This window comes from Rattus norvegicus, chromosome X, assembly GCF_021556685.1.
Source record: "Rattus norvegicus strain SHRSP/BbbUtx chromosome X, alternate assembly SHRSP_T2T, whole genome shotgun sequence".
Lineage (NCBI taxonomy): Eukaryota > Metazoa > Chordata > Mammalia > Rodentia > Muridae > Rattus > Rattus norvegicus.
Genome location: NC_141554.1, coordinates 79,113,028 through 79,138,566, shown reverse-complemented (window position 1 = coordinate 79,138,566; position 25,539 = coordinate 79,113,028). Strand labels below are relative to the sequence as shown.

Here is a 25,539-nt window from a genome sequence, read left to right as displayed (position 1 = left end):
TTTGAGACCAACCTGGTCTACAGAGTAAGTCCCAGGACAGGCAGGGCTAAACAGAGAAACCCTGTCTAGAAAAACCAAAAGAAAGCAATAAAATGAATCCAGCTGAGGGTCTGCTATGTCACAGATGGATTCCTTGTCCAGTGGTCATCAGAGAGATGTCCTCCAGCAGCTGATGGGAGCAGACACAGAGACCCACAGCCGAACAGTAGACGGAGCCAGGAGAACCCTGCAGAAGACCGAGGGAAGGACTGTAGAATAGGGAGCAAGGAATCCAGGAGAACATGGCCCACAGAACCAACTCTGCAGGGCTCAGCAAAGTTCACAGAGATGGAACTGACAACCGGGGAGCCTGCATGGGTCTGCCCTAGATCCTCTGCACAAACATTCTGGTTGTACAACTTTGTGTCCTAGCAGTGGGAGTGCAGGGCTATCCCTGAGTCTTTTGCCTGCTTTTGGGACCCTTTCCTCCTGGTGGGCGGTCTTGACCAGACTCGATATGAGGGATGCGCCTAGTTTTGCTGCATCTTTTTCTGCTGTGACAGTTGATAGCACTAAGCCTGCTCTTTTCTGAAGAGAAATGGAGAAAGAGTGGATCTGGGGGACAGGGGAGAAGGGAGGAGAACTGGAAGGAAGGGAGAGAAGGGGAACTGTAGTTGGGATGTAATATGAGAGAAAGATAAATAAAAATTTACAAACTGAAACTTTGTAGACAGAGAGAGATGGCATTATCAATTATAACTTAGAGGAGGAAGCAAAGTCTGCAAACGCCAACTAATTTGCTCAAGGTTGGTGTGTTAGTAGCAGAGAGGAAAAACTCCAGGCTCAGCTGGAAGCCAGTGCACCTCCCACTACTACAACATAACCAAGGTGAATATTAGCTCAGCCTTGCGCCACACTCTATGATCAATCTACAGTGTCCTACATACAATTACTGTACTTGGCATTTTATAACCTTCATGCTACACAGAGCAGACACTGTCATTTTTACTAGCGAATATAGACTAAATAGAGCAAGAAAATTGGCATTGCTTCTTGAAAGTCTCACACAAACACCTAAGGTTTATCTGTGGCGTTAAGAAGGAACCTTAAGATGGGAAAGGAAAAGAGTCAAATGGTGACCTTGGCAGAACTCCTACTGCCTGTCTGTACACAGTAGGTAAACCGCCTGAAGAAAGAAGATGGCTTGGGCAGCTTTCGTGCCCACCATTGCACAATCCCATGTCCCGGGGGTTCATGTAGCACAACAGTGCAAAAGTAGGGCGTCTCAAACTTGCAGATCAGGATCTACTGGCACATCTAGAAACCTCAACTCCTAGCTGCACCAAGCTGGTTCCAAAAGTGTCCTCTCCTCCCTTCCTGTCATACATCCTAGACGAGATTCTCAGGGAGACAGAATAGTGCAGCAAAGCATCTCTCTCTCTCTCTCTCTCTCTCTCTCTCTCTCTCTCTGCAGTTACACCAGCAGTGCCTCATCGCAGGATGCCAAAATTAAAAGCTAGGTTATAGCAAGAGGATAAGTTAAGGCGCTTTCTACCAAGCCTAAAGGCTTAAATTTGATCCCAAGGTCCCATACGGTAGAAGAGAACTAATTCTAAGTTGTTCTCTGACCTCCACACATATGACATGGCATACATAAGCATACACACACAAACGAATATTTACAAGATTTTACAGAAGCTGAGTATTTCTCCCCAGTAACCCCTCTTCAAGAGTTCTTTTTCATGTTTTCTTAATAAACCTATGTTACTCAGCTTTTGAAAATTATAAATGAAGAAGCTCCTCATATTAAACATAATTCATAATTATGATCCCAGCACTCAGGAGGCAGAGACAGGGGTATTGTTCTGAGTTCTAGGCTAGTCTGATCTACATAGTGAGTGTTAGGCAAGCCTAGCCTATAGAGTGAGACCTTGTGTCAAAAACAAAAACAAAACCAGGCCCAAAGCCACTTTTCCCATGTGTTGCTGCTCAGTTGTCTATAAACCCAGCACTTAGGAGGCAGATGGATGAGAATTACCAAAAGTTCAAGACCAGCTTGGACTAGAGAGCAAGTCAGAGCTACATAGGGAGACCTGTCTTAAAGCATTAAATCAAAGAAAGAAAATGCTATACAAAGATAGAGATGATCACAACAAAAGACTGGACTGACAAAGTTGATCCTATGTGATCATTTCTACCTGTTTGGTGAGGAGGAAAAGAACTAAGTACCAGGACAGTATTATCTAACCTTTCTAGAATATAACGCTTACATCAACCCCAAAGGTAAAAAGTGAGAAAATGAGCCGGGTACTCCAGAGGCAGAGGCATGTGGATCTGAATTTGAAGCAAGCCTGGTCTACAGAGTGAGTTCCAGGACTGCCAGGACTCTACACAGAGAACTCCTGACTCCACAAAACAAAGAAAAAAGGTGAGAAAATGCAGGTCATGACAGGCATTCATGAGGCAACAGGAAAACAAACAGGGGTTACAAACAGTTCTAGCTCCATAAACCTCTATCCGAATTGTGTTTAGGAGCAACAGAAAACCAAGACACAACTGGTCTGGCCAGTTGCTTCAATTATGAAAGATAATCTAAAATTGACCACATGCTTCAGATGCAGAACATAATCTGCATTTTCAGGGCTGTGGGTGTATCTTAGCGGCAGACAGCTGGTCTAGCTCACAAAAGTGCCTGGGCCCCATCCCCAGAGTCACAAAAATTTACAAAACTACCAGCAGGTCTCAAATGGATGTTTCAAGTAGCTGTAGTTGGTTCTCTTCATATTTGGGAAAGAGAATCACAATCAGAAACAAAAGCAACAACTGGGTGCACACACACACACACACACACACACACACACACACACACACACACACCCCTCCCTACCTCCGTAATCCTAGCACTTGGGAGGCTGAGGCCAGAGTAGAGCCAAGTTTTAGGACAGATTGGGCTGCACATAAAGTTTGAAGCCACCCTAAGCTATACAAAGAGTTTGACTCAGCTGTAGCTACAGAAAGAGATCCTCTCTCAGAAAGAGAAAAGGAAACTAAGGCTACGGCTAGTAGTGGTGTGTGTTGGTAGAGCCCTTGCCTAGCCCATGTGAAGCCCTGGATTCAATGTCTAGCAATGCATAAGGCAGACATGGTGATACACAGTTATCCGCACTCAAGTGACGGAGGCAGGAAGATCGGTAGGTCATTATCTTCAACTACATAGCTAGTTTGAAAACAGCATGAACTTATGAGACCCTGTCTCCAAAAAAGGAGGGGGATGGGGAAAGACTAGTCAAATATACTGTCTTGCCTTGAATTCACTTGGCAGCCTAACAATTGTCACACGGTCTAGCTTTTTCTCTTTCCTCACCTAATTTCCTTCTTTTTATCCTGATCTCTAAGACTTCCCACTGGCACTTTGTATACGTATTGATTAGCCTGCCTAATGACCCCAGTCACTTGACACAAATGTCTATGGAGTTGTATCCTTGAGAAAACTTACAAGAAATTCAACACTTGTGAAACAAATCAGAGATAAGGCTAACGCAAAGCAGTGTGACTCCAAAGATCATACTTCTCATGCTCCCTAAAACACTGAACCCCCAACTTAAATAATCTCCAAAGCCTTCACTTCAATGCTTTGTGTTGACATAAGATCCCTACTGGCCAGTCCTTCACTGAAAGCCACACACCATTCGATCCCCTTATTCTTTTTTGTCCCTTCATCTAAAATACTTTCTCATATGTAAATCATACCACTATCTATAAAGTCCAGATAGGTAGAATTGTGTGTACGGGTATACATACTAGCATACCTCTGGTGAGCAGGGTGTCTACTTGGTAAATCATTGTTCAATAAGTAAAGGAACCGAAGTCCCACTCCATGATGAACAGGTATGCCAAACACTCCTACTCACTTTCTTTTGTAATTACCAAATACCTTAGAAACAGTATCACAGCCTAATACATAATTTCTCCGCATTTAACATAGTTCCCTGGTTAGGCTCCACTGGTGCCAGACACCTTTGTAAATCTCTGCTTATCTTACAGGATATAAGTAAAATTGGAGACGCAGGAAGCACACCATAAATATTTCCTACAATACAGAATACTGCATGAGAATCCCATCCACAGCCAACTTTGTGAGAAGAGAGTTATTTTTGCACTCTAGGTTAGAGATGTCTAGGCCTCTTCTCTTGTTGACATTTTCTATTTCAAAACTCATTAAGCAGAATTGAGATGCTGCATTTAGCAATTAGGGAAATCACCTGGAAAATCTTGAAGCCCCAGCGTTTGCGGCTTGCTGATTACACAAGCATATTGTTACAGGCTTTCTTGGTAGAGAAGCAGAATGACTACATCGTGATGATTTCATCTGCTAGTTAGCATGAGTTTCAAGATGCCATGTTCATAGTAGGTGTACTGTTGGCTCCTCCCAATCTGTCTTCATTTTTCTGAGGCATTATGTAGAACTCAGATACTGCTTGCAGTATTGATTAGAATATAATTCTATAATCTAGTAAATTGATAGCAGAGAAGAGCTACAATTTAGAATTTTACTACATAGGTTGCTAAAATTACTTTTACAATAAATAACATATTAGAATAGTAATTGTAACTAAAATGTATTGTAAGCTCACTACTTCTTAAGCACTTTTCTTTTTTGTTTTGTTTCTTGGATTTTGTTTCGTTTTGTTTTTTCAAGACAGAGTTTCTGGTTGTCCTGGAACTCTGTAGATCAAGCTGGTCCTGAACTCAGAGATCTGCCTGCTTCTGCATCCCAAGTTCTGAGAGTATGGCTCAGTGGTTAAGAACACTGCCTGCTCTTCCAGAGGTTCTGAGTTCAATTCCTAGCAACCACAAGGTGACTTACAATCCTCTATAATGGGATCCAATGCCGCCTTCTGGTGTGTCTGAAGACAACATATACATAAAATAAATAAATCTTTAAAACAAACTGCCAGGTAGTGGAAAAAACCATGGGCTACCACCACCTGGTACTAAGCACTGTTCTTAAAGCATTACATATATTAACTCATTGCGAACGGCAGTAGGTGGCTACTGTTATTGTCCCCACTTTACAAATGCATGGGAGAGTGAGTATATACCTTAAATTATTACCTATACCAAGAATAATCAGAGGAACTAGGATTCCAACCTAGACAGTTTGGGACCAGAATCCCCACTTTTAACCCTATGTCCCAAACAATACAACATTGTGACTGAACACTGACATTGAGGTCCTTAAAGTAGTAGGACCTCAATGTATGTATCTGGGAATGTTCCAGTCTCTACTTTCTTATTACCTTCTACTGTACTTCCTTTCAGATTAGTTCAGTTCTATCCCTTAATATAAATAGTGAAGTGTAGCAAGGTTTACTGTAAAGACAGAAAAACAGTTGGTAGTGCTGGACATGCCTTTAATACCAACAAGGCAAGAGGTTCTCTGTGAGTTTAAGGCCAGCCTTGTCTACACTGTAAGATTCTGACAAATAAAGAAAAGGGAGGGGTTGGGGATTTAGCTCAGTGGTAGAGCGCTGGCCTAACAAGCGCAAGGCCCTGAGTTCGGTCCCCAGCTCCGAAAAAAAAAAGAAAAGGGAAACTACATGTCATTACTTTTGAAATCAGTTTGAAAGTAGCAAGGAAATGAGCTATCCCAACTTTTCCTACAGAGTCTTTCTCTGTAGTTTTGGGGGCCCTGAAACTCAGTACTTAGTCCAAGTTTGCCTCAAACTCAAGGGAATCTTCCTGCCTGATCTCTCTAAGTGATAGGATTACAGGTGAGCTACCACATCAGTTCCTTGTCTACATGAATTTTTTCCTTTTTTTTTGAGACAGACTAATATATAGGATAGTCTCCAATTTGCTACAACATGGGCCTGAACTTTTTTTTTTAAGATTTATTTATCTTATGTATGTGAATACACTGTAGCTGTCTTCAGTCACAGCAGAAGAGGACATCAGATCCCATTACAGATGGTTGTGAGCCACCATGTGGTTGCTGGGAATTGAACTCAGGACCTCTAGGAAGAGCAGTCAGTGCTCTTAACCACTGAGCCATCTCTCCAGCTCAAGCCTGAACTCTTGCTAGTATTATAGGAATACATAAGCACTCATGGCTTACCTATATATTTTAAAGTCATACAGCCTAGGCTATATAGTAAGGTTCTGCCTCCTATAACGATGGGTACCAGGGAGGCTGAAGGGGGAAGACTGCTTAAACTGAGAAGTTTGGGACCAGCCTAAGGCAACACAGTAAAACTACTGTCTCAAAATAATAATAACAACAAAATTACAGTCTCTTTATATTAAGTAAGAGCATGGCTTTGAAGCCAATATTGTGTGCTTTTAAAGCCCAATTTACCCACCTGCTATGTCTGGGATTAAAACCTGCCCCTGTTGGGGCTGGGGATTTAGCTCAGTGGTAGAGTGCTTGCCTAGCAAGCACAAGGCCCTGGGTTCGGTCCTTAGCTCCGAAAAAAAGAAAAGAAAAGAAAAAAAAAACCTGCCCCTGTGACATATTATCTAGTGTTGAGTTGGGAATTTAGTCCAGGGGTACAGAGCTTGTCTGGCATGTACAAAGCCCAAGCTTCATCCTCAGAACCTAACAAAAATGTACCCCTACCAAAGTACAAACAACAGGCAGCATATGGGATTTACTTTTCAAAGCAAACTGTGGTGGTTACATCACTTACATGCACAGTTACAGCACTGGGGAGGTTAAAGTATTCCAAGTACAAGGTTTATCTGACCTACACACTAAGACTTGGTCTTAAAAATACATAAACAGGGGTTGGGGATTTAGCTCAGTGGTAGAGCGCTTGCCTAGGAAGCGCAAGGCCCTGGGTTCGGTCCCCAGCTCCAAAAAAAAGAACCAAAAAAAAAATACATAAACAGGTTGGGGATTTAGCTCAGTGGTAGAGCGCTTGCCTAGCAAGCGCAAGGCCCTGGGTTCGGTCCCCAGCTCCGAAAAAAAGAAAAAAGAGAGAAAGAAAAAGAAAAAAATACATAAACAAGACCCTCGATCCTATGACCTAGCACACTTTCAAAAGTTAAGAAATGGGAAATTGTGGGTGGTATTTTTAATAAACACTGTGAACCAATTCTGCCACAATTCTAATCATACTTTTGTACAAAAGGTCAAATTATACAATAGAGAGAATAAATCTCCTATTGGCAATCATCCCTGAGTGGATTTAAGGATTTACAACTATATAAAAAGCTACATCTGAGAATAATGGCAGCACAAAAGCAGGAGGATGCCACTGAATTCAAGGCCATCCTGAGCATACAGTGAGTTCTAAGCTGCCACAGACGATAAAGTGAAACTCGTTATCAAAAAAAAAAAAAGCAAAAGGAAAGAAATATCTGAAGACTACATGGTTTTCAGGACCTAAATTAATAGACTCAACAAGAAATATATGTCCTCTAGATGGACAATATTTGACTATATAGAATTAATACATTAAAATGTATTTATAATTGTGATTAAAAGCCACTATCAAGATATTATGGTTATAAATTGGAACTAAAACTTAATAGGAGAATTAATAGTGAAATGGGAAGCTAGTAGTGACAGTGCAGGCCTGCTACCCCAGTATTGGGGAGGTAAAGGCAGAAGGGTCAGGAACATCCTTGGCTGCATACCAAGCTCCAAGCCAGCCTAGACTGCACAAGACCCAGTTTCAAAACAAACATAATTCAGGTACGATAACTCACACCTGCAATCTCAACACTCGGGAGCTGAAGCAAGCTACATAATAAGTTCCAGACAACCTAGGCCTGAAGTAAAACCCTTTCTCAAAGGAAGAACAAAAACAAAAACAAAAAAGCTACAGAAATAGCTTTGTAACTTAAGAACTCATACTGCTCTTACAGAAGGCCAGATCTCAGTTCCCAGCAACCAGATCCAGAGGCTTACAACCATCCAGAAATCCAGCTCCATGAGATCCGCGCCTTCTTCTGGCCTCTTCAGAAACCTCCATACATGTGTACATACACACAGAGACATATGCATATAAGTAAAAATAAATAAAATATTTTTAGAAGAGAGGTATAAAGAGATAGCTCAGCAGTTACAAGCACTTGTAACTCTTCCAGAGGACCAAAGTTTGGTTCCCAATATCCATATCAGGGAGTTCACAAGTCTCTGTAACTTCAGCTCCAAGGAATCTAAGGCCCTCTAGACTTCATAATTATTCAAACACACATGGAATACATATGTGCACACACATAATTAAAAATAAAAATGAAATAATTCAAAAATGAAATATCAAAACATTTCTGATTAATGAACTATATTCAAATGATACTAATTACTATTTTAATAATATATTTAACAACTATACCCTAAACTTGATATCATTTACTTATTAACATTAATATAGAATACTATTATTGATAAAGAAGAATTCTGCTAGAGTTGGAGTTCAGAGGAATTTGTCTAACATAAAATAGGTTATATATTTAGCATCACAAAAAAGAGGAGAAACAATCAACATTTTCATCATCTTCAGAGCAAATGATTTTATCAACAGAAAAATTAGACATGCCAGGCATAGTGATCATGGTCCATACCCACAATTCCAGCAACCAGGAGGCAAGTGCAGGAGGATCTGAAGTTTGAGGTCAGCCAGGGTTACAAAGTGAGTTACAGGACCATCTGGACCAGTTAGGGAGATCCTGTCTCAAAGCAAATGTCAGATACCTTCCTTCATTCCACCACAAAGGAGATCACACACACTTGGAACTCCAACAACCGAGCTCTTTGTAACACTTGGTTAGTTGTAGGATCAACTCCTCCATGTGTCAAGGATTGAAAGCAGGGAAACTCACATGGTAAACACATGCTCTACGACTGAGCTCCAGCCAAACCCCTTAGGAGCCACTTTTAAGAAACGTTATCACACTGGTGACTACAAATCTGTCCTACCGAGTTTTGAGAATTTTCTTTAGAGAGGCTTCTCAACTTTTCAGTTCTCTTTTTCTCTGTTCTGATCGTTTCTGGTGGCTTTTCAGGTCATAACTGAAGTGCTTTCAATTCTTTTTTTCTCCTGAGTAGCATGTAGCACAGATCAGATGAAAGCCCAAGAGAGCAGAATGAAGCTGGGCATGATGGTTCTGATCTTTAATTTCAGTACTTGGGAGGTTGAGGCAATAGGATTATAAGTTCAAAGTCAGCCTAGGGGAGATACACACACACACACACACACACACACACACACACACACACACACACACACACAATTGCATAGAAGATTGTCTCAAAGCCAAACCAAAACAACAAGGAAAAAAAAAAAACCATGGAGGCTGGTGACATAGCTCAGCAGCAGAGCTTTTGTGTAGGATATACAATTCCCAGCACAACACACACGCACACACGCACGCACACACACACACACAGGTAAATGAAATTTAGAATCTTCTTTTTAAAAAGAAACAAAAAGGAGAGAGTGTGTGGCTGGATAGCTCAGTGGAGATGCACTTGGACCTGAAGACTTGATTCAATATTCACTACCAAAAAAATGAGAAAGAAGCAGTCCCCCTCCCAACACACACACACACACACACACACACACACACACACACACACACACACACACACACACACTCACACACACACAGAGGTGGGGGGAGGGAGGGGGAGAACAGAAACTAGTTTCTATTCTTCCTAATGTCAAGAGGCACCTAGAACTCTGCAAACTGTCCATCAGAAGCGAAAATGGGAAGTGATTCAATTTTTTCCTTTTTCGTCTGCTTTAGTTGTGACATCAATGACACATGCAGGAACAGCAGCAATCACAGCAGCACACAGAAAACACACATTTTTGTAATGAACAAAATCAGCAGGTGTAAATAGCCAGGCTAAAAGAGACTTCCTGCCATGTGAAATAATCCATTTAAAGGCACTTTTGATTATATACTGGAAAAAAATTCACTTCTGCACAAGTTACATAAAAATTTGTAATTTTTTCCCAATCTTCTAGACATATCTGTACAATTCCAAACAATCCGACAACATATAATGATGCCCACCTAATCAGTTAAGAAATGGGATATTTTATCCCTCATTTCTATCAGGAAAAGAAGTATTTGCGAAAACCAGTGTGATCTCTCACATACTTGAACTCACAAAATGAGGAAGTCAATTTGCTGACAACACAGGACAAACAACATAAAAGCAGAAACCAAGCACCCACTCTGTAATAACACACATTCAAAATAAATATTGCTTCTTTTCTTGCCATATTCCTTCAATAAATTAATACCTTGCAAGTTTTCTGTTTTGTTTTTTATGTCTTGGTCTTGCTAAATAGCCCAGGCTGGCCTCAAACGCTTAATGTTCCTGTCTTGGCCTCTCAAGTGCTGTGAATTAAGCATATACCACCACAGCCTGAAATTAGTTGTATCACATTAAGTCAACCTACAGACTGAGAATAAGAAGTAAAAAAATCAGAGTTGTCAGAATTCGAGTTTGAACTGAAACACTTGTCATGATTTACCAGCTATCTGCCTCATTCTAATTTTTACTGAATCCTAGGAAATATCTCTATTTAATAACAAAACCCTGACATCTATTATCCCATCACTTGTAAGGTAGAAACAAGAGAAACAGGAGTCCAAGGATAGCTAGGGCTACATGAAACACTGTCTAAAAGAGAAGAAAAACATAACACGCTTGCAAGAGGGCCCTGCTGGTAAGGGTACCTGCCACCAAGCCTAATGTCTTCTGATAACCACATAAGAGCTGTTGCATACAGGCACCCACACAATACATAAACATGTACAAAAGTGAATAAAAATGTAAAAAAAAAATAACATGTTTCTGGCAGGATGTTAATTGAAGCAGAAAATTCTTTTAAATAAAGTCCTAGTCAGAGAGGTACAGTCAAAGATCATTGTTAAATTCAAAGCTAGCCTGATCTACATAACGAGATCCAGACAGGCAAAGGCTTCATACAGAAATCCTATCTCAAAAAGACAAAAAAAAAAAAAAAACCCTTGTGGGGGGAGGGGTACTAGAGACATGGATTGTACTTCCTGAACTAAGTTCAGTTCTAAGAACCTATGGCAAATAAGTTCACAACCTTGGGTAACCTCAGCTCCGAAGTTCCAGAGCCTCAAAAATGATCTCCTAGTTTCAAAGGACACACAGAAATAAATAAATAAATAAATAAATATTTATTTATTTATTTATTCCAAGCATGATGGTATATGCCTTTAATCTCAGAACTCAGTAGGCAAAGGCAGGCAGATCTCAATGAGTACAAGACCAACCTGGTCTGGTCTCTCCACAGTGAGTTCCAGGACAGCCAAGGCTATGTAGTGAGAAACTGGTCTCAAAAAAAAAAATCTGGTGGGGGGGGGGGGCACTGGAGAGATGGCTCAGCGGTTAAGAGCACAGACTGCTCTTCCAGAGGTCCTGAGTTCAATTCCCAGCAACCACATGGTGGCTCACAACCATCTGTAATAAGATCTGATGCCTTCTTCTGGTATGTCTGAAGACAGCTGCAGTGTACTTATAGATAATAAGTAAATAAATTTAAAAAATTTTAAGACCGAAAATACTTGGAAAACTTGGACTATCCCTTTAACAAAGATGAGTAATGGGGATTTTAGGAGAAAACTCTAAAATATTATTTTCATAAATATATTAAGAACTGTATCAGCTCAGACAAATATCTCTGACAATTTTCTTCCTTAATTGGAAAAGGAATATATTTTCATTCTCTGTAATGTTAAAATTTACAATTAATATTTTGACAAACAAATCTGAATATAGTATAGAGATAAAAATCAGTTCTTTTTTGTTTTTGTTGTTCTGCTTTGGTTTCTCGAGACAGAGTTTCACTGTGTAGTCCTAGCCGTCGTGGAACTCACTTTGTAGATCAGGCTGGCCTTGAATCTGCCCCTGTCTACTGAGTGCTAGGGTTAAAAGCATGTGCCATCACCTCCTGGTACGTTCTTTTCTGCATTAAGAAACAAAGATGTCAGCCTATCTTTCAGAAAAAAACTGTTTAACCTGGCTAGGGACCCCAAATCAAGATCTAAGACTAGCTAGAAGAGTTTCTATTACATTACTAAGAGAAATCAATTTGGAGGAGAAATGCAAGGATTCCTTGAGGGGAAACTGGAACAACTTTTGGCTTTAAAAATTGTTATTCATTGCCAACTTTTTTTTTTTTTTTTTTGGTTTTTCAAGACAGGGTTTCTCTGTGTAGCCCTAGCTGTCCTGGAACTCGATCTGTACCCCAAGCTGGCCTTGAACACAGAAATCTGCCAGCTTCTGCCTCCCCACTGCTGAGTTCAAAGGTGAACACTGCCACACCCAGTTGCCATTTTTTTTAAATTAAGACACAATACTCAATAAGAATTAAAAACTGGGGTTGGGGATTTAGCTCAGTGGTAGAGCGCTTGCCTAGAAAGCACAAGGCCCTGGGTTCGGTCCTCAGCTCCGAAAAATAGAAAGAAAGAAAAAAAGAATTAAAAACTGATTGAGATTTAACAGAGAAACGAAACAAGGGGAAGGCCAGACATGTTCCCACACACGAATGATGCCTACTGACTTTACTGGCTTTTACATTTCAGTTTAAATTACTATCAAACTGCATACATTAACTGTGTTTATCACTACCATTCTCTTTACATGTAGACTTTTGGTGGGTTAAGTTATGTCTATATGACTATCCTTCATGACTTCTTTATGTTGATTGTTTATTATGATTATTGATTTTTTTCAAGGTGCCAGCTATAGAACCCAAGGCCTCTCCCATGGAAAGGCAACACTCTACCACCAAACTAACTCCTCAGACCTTATTCTTTTTTCCCCCTTGAAATCTTGAAAGGTATGATTGTTCGAAATAAAGAAAGGTGTGTGTGTCCAGTATGACCTTACCAGTATTTCTGTGCCTGGACTATTCCTCCATTCCTCTACTCCTACAGAGCTAAGTCCTGTTCATTTTTCCAGACCCAGCTCCAGTGCGGTTTTTTTCCATACACCTTCCTGGTTGTAATATGTTACTTAGATTTTAAGTGACTAGGTGACTGTGTGCTCCTTTCCTACTTTGTTAAGCGATACTCAAGGCTAAGAACAACAAAAGCTTCATTACCATAGATACAAGAAAGTCTGAAAAAAAATCTCTGTTCAAAATAATCTTTCTTTAAGAAGGATGGTAGAAACAATCTAAGTTGTTTATTCAGTTAGTGAGGTTGCCAGAACCACAGTCTTCATGGCCAAATTCGATTCAGTTGAGTGCAAACTCTCTGGAGTCCAGGAACTGTCTTAATTTGACATCACCCCATCTCTCACACTTCAATATCACACCTAATTCAATGTTCTGCACACAGTGTCTCAATACAAAGCTGTATTACTAAATAATGAGGCTATAATTAAAACAAAGTTCAGATCCTTGAAAAATATTGACTTATAAAAGCATGAGTGCTGTCCCTGATTAAAATAAGCTCAGCATCTACAACAAAAAGAGTCAAAAGTAAGATACAATCCAGCATGTGAGAGGCAGTGAATTCAATGCCCAGCACTGAAAAGAGGGAGGAAGAGGGAGAAAGAGACAGAGAAAGAGCCTCAGAAAAGCGGCACAGGGTGGGACAGGGATGGCTCTAACTTTACTGGAAATGGAGCACAAAGAACAAAAAGGGGTGCCGAGTCTCTGTTTAGTTTATGCTCCCAGATCGTGACAAGAAGCCAAATATCCGTTTTAGAAAAATATTTAGTCAGCGATGGTGATCTTCGGGACCTCATTTTCTAAAGTAGAAAAAGATGTCATTAAGCAAAGATCCCAGTCCACAAGAAGTCCAGTGCGCGGTTCAGACCTTCTCGTGTCCACAATTAGCACAGGCCACAGATGATCAAGATATTCTTTCCAGGAGAGTACAAAAAAGTGACACGGGTCAAGACCCAGCCTCCTTTCTCTACCCTGGTTGGGAGGGTAAAGCCTAAGTGTGGTATGTGAGTTGTGAAGGAGTTTGGAGACTGCCCCAGCTTAAAGTGGTGACCTTCTCACTATCCTAGAGGATGCAGATCAACTGACAAAAGAGCCCCCTGAGTGAAGTTGCGGATCGGAAGCCGCTGTGGGACTCACCTAGGATTCCAGGGCTGGGGTTCGAGCTCGGAGCTCCGTAGGGCGGCAGCGATCAACCAGCACGCAGCCTCCGCGATCGCACACAGAGAAGAGTCTAGGCGCAGGCGGAGGCAGCTCCTCCCTCGACGGCTTTCCCAGCCCCAACCTCCCCAGCCCACAGCGTTCGCCCCGCCCGCCTCTGAGGCCCCCCACTTCCGGGTGATGCCAGGGCCCGGAAGCTGGGCCGACTAGGGAAATGGTCCACGTCACGTGAAAGGGAGCGCGCGCCCAAAGCTCCGTGCGCCCCCTGGTGCACGCATGCATCCTCGGCCAAGGTGGGTTAGGCCCTAGCAGTCCCCTAGGCTCCCAACCGCAGTACCCTTGGCAAACTCAAAAAAAAAGGGGGGGGGGGAAAGTACTTGAATAGTGAGGGCTTGCCATAAACCATCCATAGTTTGTCCTTGTCAGCATAAAATATCGTAGACCTGGCAAACCGTGTTTACCTAACTAAACTAACTCCAGACGGGAAAAATCAGAACCAAGAACTTCCCCTCATCCCTCTGATATAAATGACATCGTGGTTTGTTGCGGTGGCCTGTGCCTGTAACTCCAGCATTTGAAAGGAAGAGGCAAGAAGATGGCGAATTGAAACCAGCCTAGGCTACAGAGTGAGTTCCTAGCCATACTGGGGTACAGAGTAAGAGTATGTCTCAAAGAAAAAAATTCACCAGGCTGGAGAGATAGCTCAATGTTTAAGAGCATTAATGACTTCTGTTCCAGAGAATGCAAGGCAGCTCTCAACAGCTGTTGCTTCAGGTGCAGGGAACCAATGCCCTCTTCTGGCCTTCCAAGGCACTACCTACTCGTGGTTCACAGATGTACATGCAAGCAAAACACCCATACACACAAAAAAAAGTACCCAAATGGTAGACTGCTGCTGTAAACTGTGCTCTGATGTGGTACACACACACACACACGATTTTCACAAATAAAACATAACATCATTCAACGAGGTTGGCAATTTCTAGAGTTTACTCCCCTGCAGGAAAATGCTTACCACCAGATCTGCTGACCTGAACTCCATCCCTGGTAGAGGGAGAGAACTCCCACAAATTGTCCTCTGGTCTTTATGCCTGAGCTGTAGTACATACAGCACACCCGCAAATAAATAATGTAAAATAAATAAAATGTTTAAACAAAAATGGGCTGGAGTGAAGGCTCAATGGTTAAGAGCAAATGCTGTTCTTGTAAAGGACCCAAGTTCAGTTCCCAGTGATAATGGTTTTTGTTACTTTGTAGGCTCTTCTTTTTCCCCGTCCTTTATCATTCCACTAACCCCTCCTCCCACCCGTTTCACCACCTATCACTAGATAGGAGAGAGAGGATAGAAGGGGAAGAGCTAGAGATCCCTGGAACCAATTTCTTTCTTGTTTCTTTGAGCACGACTATGAACAAACCAAAACCAAACCTCCTGAAAGACCACCAACCACAAACCAATCTATGGGGGCTTATATACCCAGAATTCTAACTGTCACGCAATCACACAAACTATCTGCAGCTGACAAAAGCATGCTTCTGTTAGAGCACCAGGCAAATCATACACAGCTGCTGTGGACATTTTGAAGCAGCCCCATATCCCACGCCTGGCATGAAAACTAAAACACATTTCTTATATTTCTGTGTTTATTAAAGAAAATAAAATTCCAAAACTCTGGCTACAATACAACCACTTGTAACTCCAGGTCCTCCTGTAAGAGGACCCAACACCCTCTTCTAAACTGAGGCTACCTACACCCACATGTGTGCATAGTCAGACAAATACACATAATTTTGAAATTAATTCTTTAGTATAAAGATGTATTGTGGGGGAAGGCAATAAGGACCTGGAAGAAGGGTAGAGGCAGAGAAAGGGGAGCTGAGAAACACAGGAAGAGAGTCAGCTGGGGACAGGCGGGAGCAGAGAGAGTAAAGTCTTTAAATCAATTTTTAAAAAGAAACTAAGGCAACTTTTAAGTGGGCTCCCAAATATCACCAAACTGAGTTATAGCTGCAAAATGATTGGCATTGAACTAAAAGAATATCACTATACCCATACTTTATACCTTTGGCCACTTGGGACACATTTTCCCTCAATACAACTGTCATGGAAATAATAACTAAAAATATAAAATCAACACTCAACGGGAGCAATGGAGAAATGAGCTTTAGAGAATTAGAATAACAAGTCAGCTGTACCTTTAATCTAAACACTAGTTTATCTCTCCTCACTCACGGAGTCACTAAAATGTCACTTTTACCTGCATCCCCTCTATTCCCTGAATGCTCAAGCATGCTTTTCCTGTTTACTGTACTGACTGAGCCATTATAAGACAGTATCTTTAAGAGTTTTCAGGTTTGCTGGGAGTTCAGCAAATACTAAGCACCTCCAAATTGCTTCAATATGGGATCAATATATCCTTAATAAAGTCACCAGGTAAGAACATCTGGGCCTGAGGAAATGGCTCTTTGGTTAAGAGTACTTCCCAGAATGGCTAACAACTGCCTGTAACTCTGGCTCCATAGAAATAGAAAATACAGGATTCCACTTCAGACTAAAGTTGAAAACAGGACTAATGGCATCCATCATTTAACAGTACTTCAGAGTCCCTCAATCTTAAAAGATGCTAATGCTTCTAAGGTAAGCTGTCTCAAGTCTTCAGCCATAGAAATACCTAAGAGAAATGTATTTAGTCACCTCCCAACTCCAGGAATTATAAAATACAAAGTATTGTGTTAGTTATACCAGTTTAACTAAAGGGTAGAACTTGCCTGAATGAAGCAGCAATATTGTGGGGACAAAACTCAACTACTGCTTCATTTCTACTAGTGGCTACGGTAGTGTTAAAATCATCCATCAAAGCCAGGCTTGGTAGCACATGCCTTTAGTCCCAGCACTCAGGAGGCAGATAGTCAGCTCTCAGTGAGCTCAAGGCCAGTCTGGTCTACTACAGATGGAGTTTCAGGACAGCCAGGGTAGAGAAACCCTGTCTCAAAAAAAAAAATAATAAGAAAGAAATAAAAGAGAGGCAAGCTGGGGTTGGGTCAGTAGGTAAGGGCATTTACTGCCAGGGCCTACATGGTAAAGAACCTACTCCTGCAAGTTGTCCTCTGGGAATTGTCCTCTGACCTTCACATATGGACTGTGGCACATGTCAGTACAACATAAACACAACTTAGGTAAAACACTCCATGAAACTGACAACTATCATTTACCTGACAGAAAAGAACACATCAGAGAAAGGGGAGAGGGACCATGAGGGGGCAGTGACTGAAAGAGGGTGACTAGAATGTAGTAATTAATGGAAACAAGAACAAATCATAGTGTACCTCATCATAAAGGAGTGCTAGTTCTGAGCTCAAAAGGTATACAATTGAAGATATTAAATTTGTTTAATCAACATTTCAGATTAATCTATATTTGAATGACTTAGTACTAGCTTGAACATTTCTACAGATCTTATAAAAATGTTCCAAGGTTTTGTTTTTGGTTTTTTTTTGGGGGGGGTTTTTTTTTTTGAGACAGTGTCTCAACTATGCAGGGCTTGACTGGCCTAGATCACTGCAAAGTGACCCTCCCTGCCTCAGTACTGGGATTGACAGTATATGCTACCGCACCCAGCTTAAATTTTATCAAACAGGGGGTTGGGGATTTAGCTCAGTGGTAGAGCGCTTGAGCAAGCGCAAGGCCCTGGGTTTGGTCCCCAGCTCCGAAAAAAAGAAAAAGAAAATTTTATCGAACAGAATTAGCTTAGTTATAAATCTTGGTAACTATTTCTAGTAAACAGGATGTGAAATACGTATCAGATAAATTTAGAGACTGCTAAAGGCAACAGAAATTCCATGTTCTGCTTATTAAAACATTGTAAATGATAATTAGACTATAGCCCTAACCAAAAGTATTAATAGAACTTGTGATATAACATTTCAATTAGTTTACACTTTACACCAGAAGTTCAGTGCCATATACTAAACTTGGGACAATCCCCAAACCTAAATGTTCTATAATATTGCTATACTTAACAGAAAACCAACAGGTGAGGCCAATTAGTCAAAGTCTTGTCATTTTAAACCCACGATTAGCAGATACTCTTCTTTTTACTGCAACAGTTACATAACTAGGAAGCATAGGACGGATCCGAAGGACTAAGGATCATGCTGAAAATCTACCATCTACTTAAGATGAATTTGCCATACAGGCTAAGGAGGTAGTAGTCTTTAGCAAACCTAGCTCATACAGGATCATTATTCCCTTGGGTTTGGTGACAGTCTAAAGTCTCTAAGCAGAAGGGAGCTAATGACAATTCCAAATTGTCTTTCACAAGGTAGAGAGCACTAAGCATAATCTATCTGGCCAAACTCTTGACCCAGTGCTCTAAAACAGCTCTGTGGATTTTTTTATTCATTAGCTATAATTTCGGCTTACTATAAATGTGTCTTCCTGATCACAGATTTCCCTCGTACCACTTCATAGGTGAAAAGGCCATTTTAGGAGACAATACAGCTTAAATAAATAAGTCATCATGCTTGGCTTCATTTACAAAGGAAGAAAACCAAACCTAGAATGAAGGTTTCAAAGGTACTTTATTTCTTTATTTTTTTTCTTCAATATGCCATGTTTTAATGAGTACATGATTCTTTGACTTGGCATTCATTTATGAGTTGGTTTTTTGAAACAATTCCTTGATTATTGTATCAGCTGGCATGACTACTGATCTCTCCATTCCTTTGGGGTGACTCTGCCAACAGGGGACAGGTTCCATTCTATTCCAATTTGTGTGGCTGTCTGTAAGAATTAAAAGGCTGTCAGTTATACATATTTAAACCACAGTCCATTCTCATCTTGGAAACGATGTCTTCAAAACTAAAAAGAAATTCTGCTTAGTTTAACAGTAAACAGCAAGTCACCTGGGGTATAGTGGTCAAAACGGATTGCTGTCCGTTCTGAGTTGAAGGAAATGTTCTAAATCTGCACTGTCCAGTACAGAAGTCACTGGCCACATCTGTTAAGTGGTTGGAATGTCTGCTGGTGATGGCACACACATTCAACCCCAGGACTCAGAGGACAGAGACAGGCGATTCTCTGAGTTTGAAAACACCAGAGCCTACAGTGTGAGTTCCAAGACTGCTAAGACTATGCAGAGAAACTCTGTCTCCAACTATCCCCCACCAAAAAAAGTACATGGAATATGGTTAGAAAACTAAGGAAATGAATTTTGAAATTGTTCTTATTCAAAACTGTATTTTACATTTTTTTTCTCCCACTGAAATATTGCCTCTGTCAAATACAACTATCTAAGAGAATTCATTTATTTTCGTATCTGACATCACAGCAGAGGTACAGATCATTAAAGGTGCATGAATAAATGTTCCTCCATACAGAAGACCGTGGGTTCAATCCTTAGCACTAAAATTAATAGTGTACTTAATTTCAGAGAAGTGCTGAAATGTCCCTTTTGCTTTTCATTTTTTTAAGATTTGTTTTATGTTTGTACACTGTTGCTGTCTCCAGATCCATCAGAAGAGGGCCTCAGATCCCATTACAGATGCTTGTGAGCCACCGTGTGGTTGCTGGGATTTGAACTCAGGACCTCTGGAAGAGCAGTCAGTGCTCTTAACCACTGAGCCATCTCTCTGTCCCTTTTGTTTTATTGAGACAAGTTTGGTGACATGTGGCCCAGGGTGAATATAGACTTGTTATGTAGATAAGATGCCCCTAAAGTCGTAGCTCTTGTGTAGGATCTCCCTGTAGCTCTCCTGTTAGGATTACAGGTGTACCACCTCACACAGCAATCTGTATCACTTACACAGAAATTACCACTTTTAACCAGAAAATAACTAGAAAATAAGTTGTTAAGCAACAGATGTAGTTGGGGATTTAGCTCAGTGGTAGAGCGCTTGCCTAGGAAGCGCAAGGCCCTGGGTTCGGTCCCCAGCTCCGAAAAAAAAGAACCAAAAAAAAAAAAAAAGGCAACAGATGTAGAACCCTAAAATATGGTAAACAAGGTATATTTCATCTATCAAGAAAATTATATTTGGGTTTGGGGGTTGTTTTGTTTTGAGACAAAAGGTCTGCTATGTAGCCTAGCAGACCTCAGGCTTGTTATAGCTCTAGCTGGTCGTCGTCTTCTCAGTCTATCTGCCTCAACCTCCCAAGTGCTGGCATTGCAGGTGTCCATCTCCAACCACACTGGCTTTGCCTCAGCTGTGACTACAGAATTTTAGAAGGAAATCCAGTAACTGAAGTATAACTAGCAAGGTGACTCAAAATATGAGAATCCATAAATTATACAACAAAACACCTGACCAACATATCTATAGATGTTTTAATCTTAAAAGACACCAGGGCAATACGGTTGTTGCTGTGAATTGAACCAAGGGCTCTGTCAGTGGTAATCGTGTACTTTATAACCTATGACAGCAATCTTCTACTAGCTGATATCATATGGAAATATGATGGGTCAGAATTTCTCTTCTGCAATGAACTGATGTACAAATTACCAAGGGGAGCATATTTAACTCAACAGTACAATATTTTAACTGTTTTAGAGGTAAGCTCTCACTATGTACATTATATAGCCCAGGATAACCTCATACTTGCAGACATATACCACCATGCTTGGGCTCCACAAATAAGATTCCTCTAACAGCTATACAATTCAGAAAAGGGCTGCCTTGCAATCCAACCAAAACTTTGTTACTGGAAACATTAAGAAGATGAATGAATGCTGAATGCAAAGGAAGACACACATATTGGGTGGATGATCAGATAGTATTTCAAATCCTTCCTTAACTAGAAACTTAACATTTTCAATACATAGACTAGATGAGAATAAAACATATCTAAACTAAAAACCACTGAGCCTAAGATAACAGCTCAATAGCAGAGCACTTGCCTAACACGTATGAGACCCTGAATTCAATCCCTAGCGCTGCAGAAGAAATAATCAACTAATAGTACTTACATATGTCCATGCAGAAATACAGAAGATGCTTCCACCTGCTAATACAGCATTTCCATATTTGTCATGGAAAGTAGGTGTCTTCTTCTGATGGCTCTGCCTTGCCACCACTTGCTGAATGCTTCGAACTTAGAAAAGAACACAGAAGTATATGAATCAGTTATCAAAATAAAAACAACACAACTGCCAATCAGGAAAGCAAAGGTAGTGAATTCTACAGACTACTACAATTCAACTAAATGTCAACCACAAGAACAAATGGTCAGGCAGTAGTGGCGCATGCCTTTAGTCTCAGCACTTGGGAGGCAGGGGCAGGCAGATTTCGGAGTTGGAGACCAGCCTGGTTAGAAGCTAATTCTAAGACAGACAAGGCAGAGCACAGAAACCCTGACTCTAAAAGACAAAGCACAACAAAAACAGAAAGAGAGAAAGAATGGACAGATAAACAAGTCTGCACCTTCTCAAATGTTCTGGAAACAAGACAAACCGCCAGGTTAACAACCAAAAGCTCAGTACTTGGGAGACTGAGACAGGAGAATTGCCATGAGTGCAAAACCAAACTGGACTATACAGTGAATTCTAGGCTAGCCTGAGCTACAGTAAAAGACTCCATCTCCAAAAAAAAAGGAGGGGGGTGGAGAGATGGCTCAGTGGTTAAGAACACTGACTGCTCTTCCAGAGGTCCTGAGTTCAATTCCCAGCAACCACATGGTGACTCACAACCATCTGTAATGGGATCTGATGTCCTCTTCTGGTGTGTCTGAAGACAGCTACAAGGTACTAGTATACATAAAATAGTCTTTAAAAAATAAGATAAAGGGGTTAGGGATTTAGCTCAGTGGTAGAGCGCTTGCCTAGCAAGCACAATGCCCTGGGTTCGGTCCCCAGCTCCGAAAAAAAAAAAAAAAGATAAAGTGACACATAGACAGAAACATGATTTTAAATATCTGATAAAATGTTGACACATAACATGAATGTTCTTCACACAATTCTCATTTTTTCTGGATTCCTGAAAATTTTCACAGCAAAAATAAAAGTCAAATGTTTATTACTTTAAAATTATGGGGGTTGGAGAGATGGCTCAGCGGTTAAGAGCACTGACTGCTCTTCCAAAGGTCCTGAGTTCAAATCCCAAAAACCGCATGGTGGCTCACAACCATCTTTAATGAGATCTGACGTTCTGTTCTGATGTGTCTGAAGACAGCTACAGTGTACTTATATGTAACAAATAAATAAATCTTTAAAAAAATATTATGGCCCCAAACTATTGTAAGCAGAATTTTAAAATGATTGGTAATGAATAAGGCTTTTGATTATACAGTAAGACTATATAAGCAGGCAAGCCTATTTGTAACCTAAGCACTTGGAAGGTGGAAGCAAGAATCAGCCTAGGGTGCATGAGACCCTATCTCAAAAAATAGAGTAGAAAAAATGTATGAGAAAGATTTTATCATCATGTAATTTGTAGCCTAGAAATGAGTATTATAAATGAAGACACGAATTCTACAAGAAAGTAGAATTAACTTAGCATTTAGGAAAGTAGGATTTGTTCATAGATGTCGAAAAATGGAATTAAAAATCGACAGAGGGGTTGGGGATTTAGCTCAGCGGTAGAGCGCTTGTCTATCGAGCACAAGGCCCTGGGTTCGGTCCCCAGCTCCGAAAAAAAAAGAAAAAAGAAAAAAAGGAAAAAAAAAGAAAAAAAAATCGACAGAGATAGATAGATCTACTGTACCAGAAAGTCAATCAAGTTTGGATGAAGAACAAGGCAGCTTAGGAGTAAAACTAGAAAGAAGTGGTAAATACCAAGAAAAGCTATGCTTTTCTCTTTAAATCTAGACACCACTTCCTTATTGTTTTAAAGGATTTTAAAGGTGCTTACAGATGCAGTGTAAAAAGCAATGAATGTTGAACTGAGGTGTGGTGGTTTACACCTATACTCTCAGTACTTAGGAGGCTATGGTCTAAAAACTATACTCAATTTTGATGCCAGGCAGAGATGTAAAGTAAGACCATTTCAAAAATATAAACAAAATAAAATGTTGTTCACTCACTAATACTTAAAAAAAATATATATATATAATAGTTTCAGGCTGGGGAGAGCCTGGGTTCGGTGGCAGAGCTTTGGGTTCAAATTCAATCAAACTCCCCAAGACAAAAATAATGGTCTCTAGGTGTCAGAATCCCAATAATTAACCATTATATTAGCTCTTTAGCTGCCTTACTTACCCTTTCATTTTCACCTTTAACCAGTCACACCCAGGGAAATGTAGCTCGATTGGTGTAGTGCTTGCCTAACATTCCCTAGACTTGGTCCCTAACACTGCAGAAACAAACACAATTAGATCTATAAAGGTGCTAAGTACTTGTAAGCCCAGCACTTGGGAGATGGCGGCAAAGGATCAGAAGTCGAAGACATGCTTGGCTACAAGTTAAATTGGAAAGCAAACCTAGTGTACTTGAGACCCTCCCTCAGAAAACAGCCACATCCAGATAAGCAAATTAATAAACATTCCATAATGGGTTCTGCTCTAGAACACTTAAAATGTATGGGAACTCCACACTAAGAAATAGAAACGCAACAAAATAAACTTGAAAAAAATAACCTTTTGCCTGCTCTCCAGAGCAAGTTCCAGGACAGCCAGGCTACACACACACACACACACACACACACACACACACACACAACCCTGTCTCAAAAAAACAACAAAAATGTTTCCTACAGTATTTTAAAAGTCCCTAAATCACTCAAAGATCAAAGAAATTGAGATTAGCAACAATTGTTGTTTCAACACTCTGATTTACCAAGTGGATTTCCTTAAGTCTCTCTTCTGTACTAAAAATGACAAAAATGAAACAAAAAAATTTAGTGACCAGAGAACTGTTAATGATCTTATGAAATCGGTATTACTTACTAACCTTTGTTTTACAAAAACAAATTTATAAAGCTAAATCATTTGTCCAAAGTGAAAGAAAGAACACAGCCTGTGGCAGATGAAACATCAATTGGGCTCCTATTTTTTCAATTATTCCCAAAGTACTTCAGTGCTTAGAACACAGTGATACTCCTAACATTTCTGTAAAATAAAAATAAATCCATGACTAGAGAAGCAAGCTAAAGGTATTTGCGTAAGGTCACCTTTATTCACATTACTGAAGGTCACCTTCACGGGAAAGCAATTACGAAAATGAGTTTTTCTTTCCAGTCTAATGTTTTCTCCATATATAATGCTAGTCTCAAATTTCCACGTACTTGCCTAACTTTTAAGCAGGAACAAATGACCATGATTGTCTTCGCGATAATTAATATTCCGTTAATAATCTACAGACGACTTCTTCAAAGCTGCCAGAATTTTGCTTTTCCCCCTCGCTATGAATGCAGGTGAGGTAGATTTAGTTTCCTACCACCGCTACCACCATAGGAGATCAGTTCTATATAAATACAGTCCCAAAGCTACAATTTAGAACATGGCTAAAAGAGCAAGGTGCCCGCCAAAACGGTCTTCCTGGAAATGATAGGTCTCTGAAGAAAGAGAATGCAGAACTAGGCTAGGAACACAAGGACAGGATGATAAAGCCACTGTCACAGCTACCACTGTCATTGCTATCTTCCCAGTGACTGGAGACCACGCAGGGAACCGTGCACCTAGAATTAAAACTGCAGGCTTTAGGGCAGAGGAAAAAGGCATGAGAGCACGAGGGCAGATGGATCCCGGGTGTTGTAAAGGGCTCGCCCACATTATCTGCTCACCTTGGAGACGACTTAGTGCGTTTTTGGCCAAGGGCAACATCGCGGAGACAAGGATGGAACTGCGGTGACTACAGCTGCTACCTGGGTGCAAATTCACCCCAGCTACCCTTGCAGAGTCCTGAAAAACAAAATGGCTTTCTGCGGCGATTCCTAATGAGATTTGGTAACATATCGCGAGATTTGGGGAAATTGACCTATAGAAATTGTAATCCTATTTCCTGCGAGAAAAAAGGCCTTTGGGAAATGTAGTTTCAAACTTGATGGCTGCCATTGACTAGTATTTACTAAACAGGGAGATAACTCTTTGGACAAAGGTTTAGGACTCTACAAAGGAGATCTGAGACACCAACCTTACAGAAGGCACCAGCTTCAAGATGCTGGGAGATCAATTAGTCTTTTTTTCCCTAGGGATTCCATTCAGTGTATGTACATCTGGCAATGATACTATATACAAATGTATCTTCTTAAACTCTGTGTAAGGGCTCCAACTGCATATGTAGCAGAGAATAGCTTTGTTGGGGCACCAGTGGAAGGGAAAGCCCTAGGTCTTGCCAAGGTTGGACCCCCCAGTGCAAGGGAATATGGGGGGGGGGGGCAGTAAGGGGGAATACCCATATGAGGGAGGGGGAGGGGATGGGGGCTTATGGACAGGAAACCAGGAAGGGTAATAACCTTTGAAATGTAAATAAAGAAATATATAATAAAAAATGTTTTAAAAAAAGAAAGAAAGAAACTCTGT

General features: G+C 40.7%; 2 protein-coding genes across 5 annotated transcripts in view; both read right to left on the bottom strand.

The window, feature by feature from the left end:
• Atp7a (ATPase copper transporting alpha) overlaps positions 1-14,168 on the bottom strand; it is a 107,353-nt gene extending 93,185 nt beyond the window's left edge. For all 4 annotated transcript variants that reach the window (XM_087599118.1, XM_087599120.1, XM_087599117.1 and 1 more), the window contains exon 1: positions 14,073-14,168. The gene's annotated coding sequence lies outside the window, so the exon portion shown is untranslated. The remainder of the gene's footprint in view (positions 1-14,072) is intronic.
• A 4,484-nt stretch (positions 14,169-18,652) lies between these two features.
• Cox7b (cytochrome c oxidase subunit 7B) lies at positions 18,653-24,902 on the bottom strand. The gene is made up of 3 exons (NM_182819.2): positions 24,801-24,902; positions 21,053-21,177; positions 18,653-18,873 (listed from the first exon to the last, which is right to left on the bottom strand). Exons 1-3 carry the CDS (start codon positions 24,838-24,840, stop codon positions 18,796-18,798), a joined length of 243 nt encoding a protein of 80 aa, NP_877971.2. The 5' UTR covers positions 24,841-24,902; the 3' UTR covers positions 18,653-18,795.
• Between the last annotated feature and the right edge of the window lie 637 nt (positions 24,903-25,539).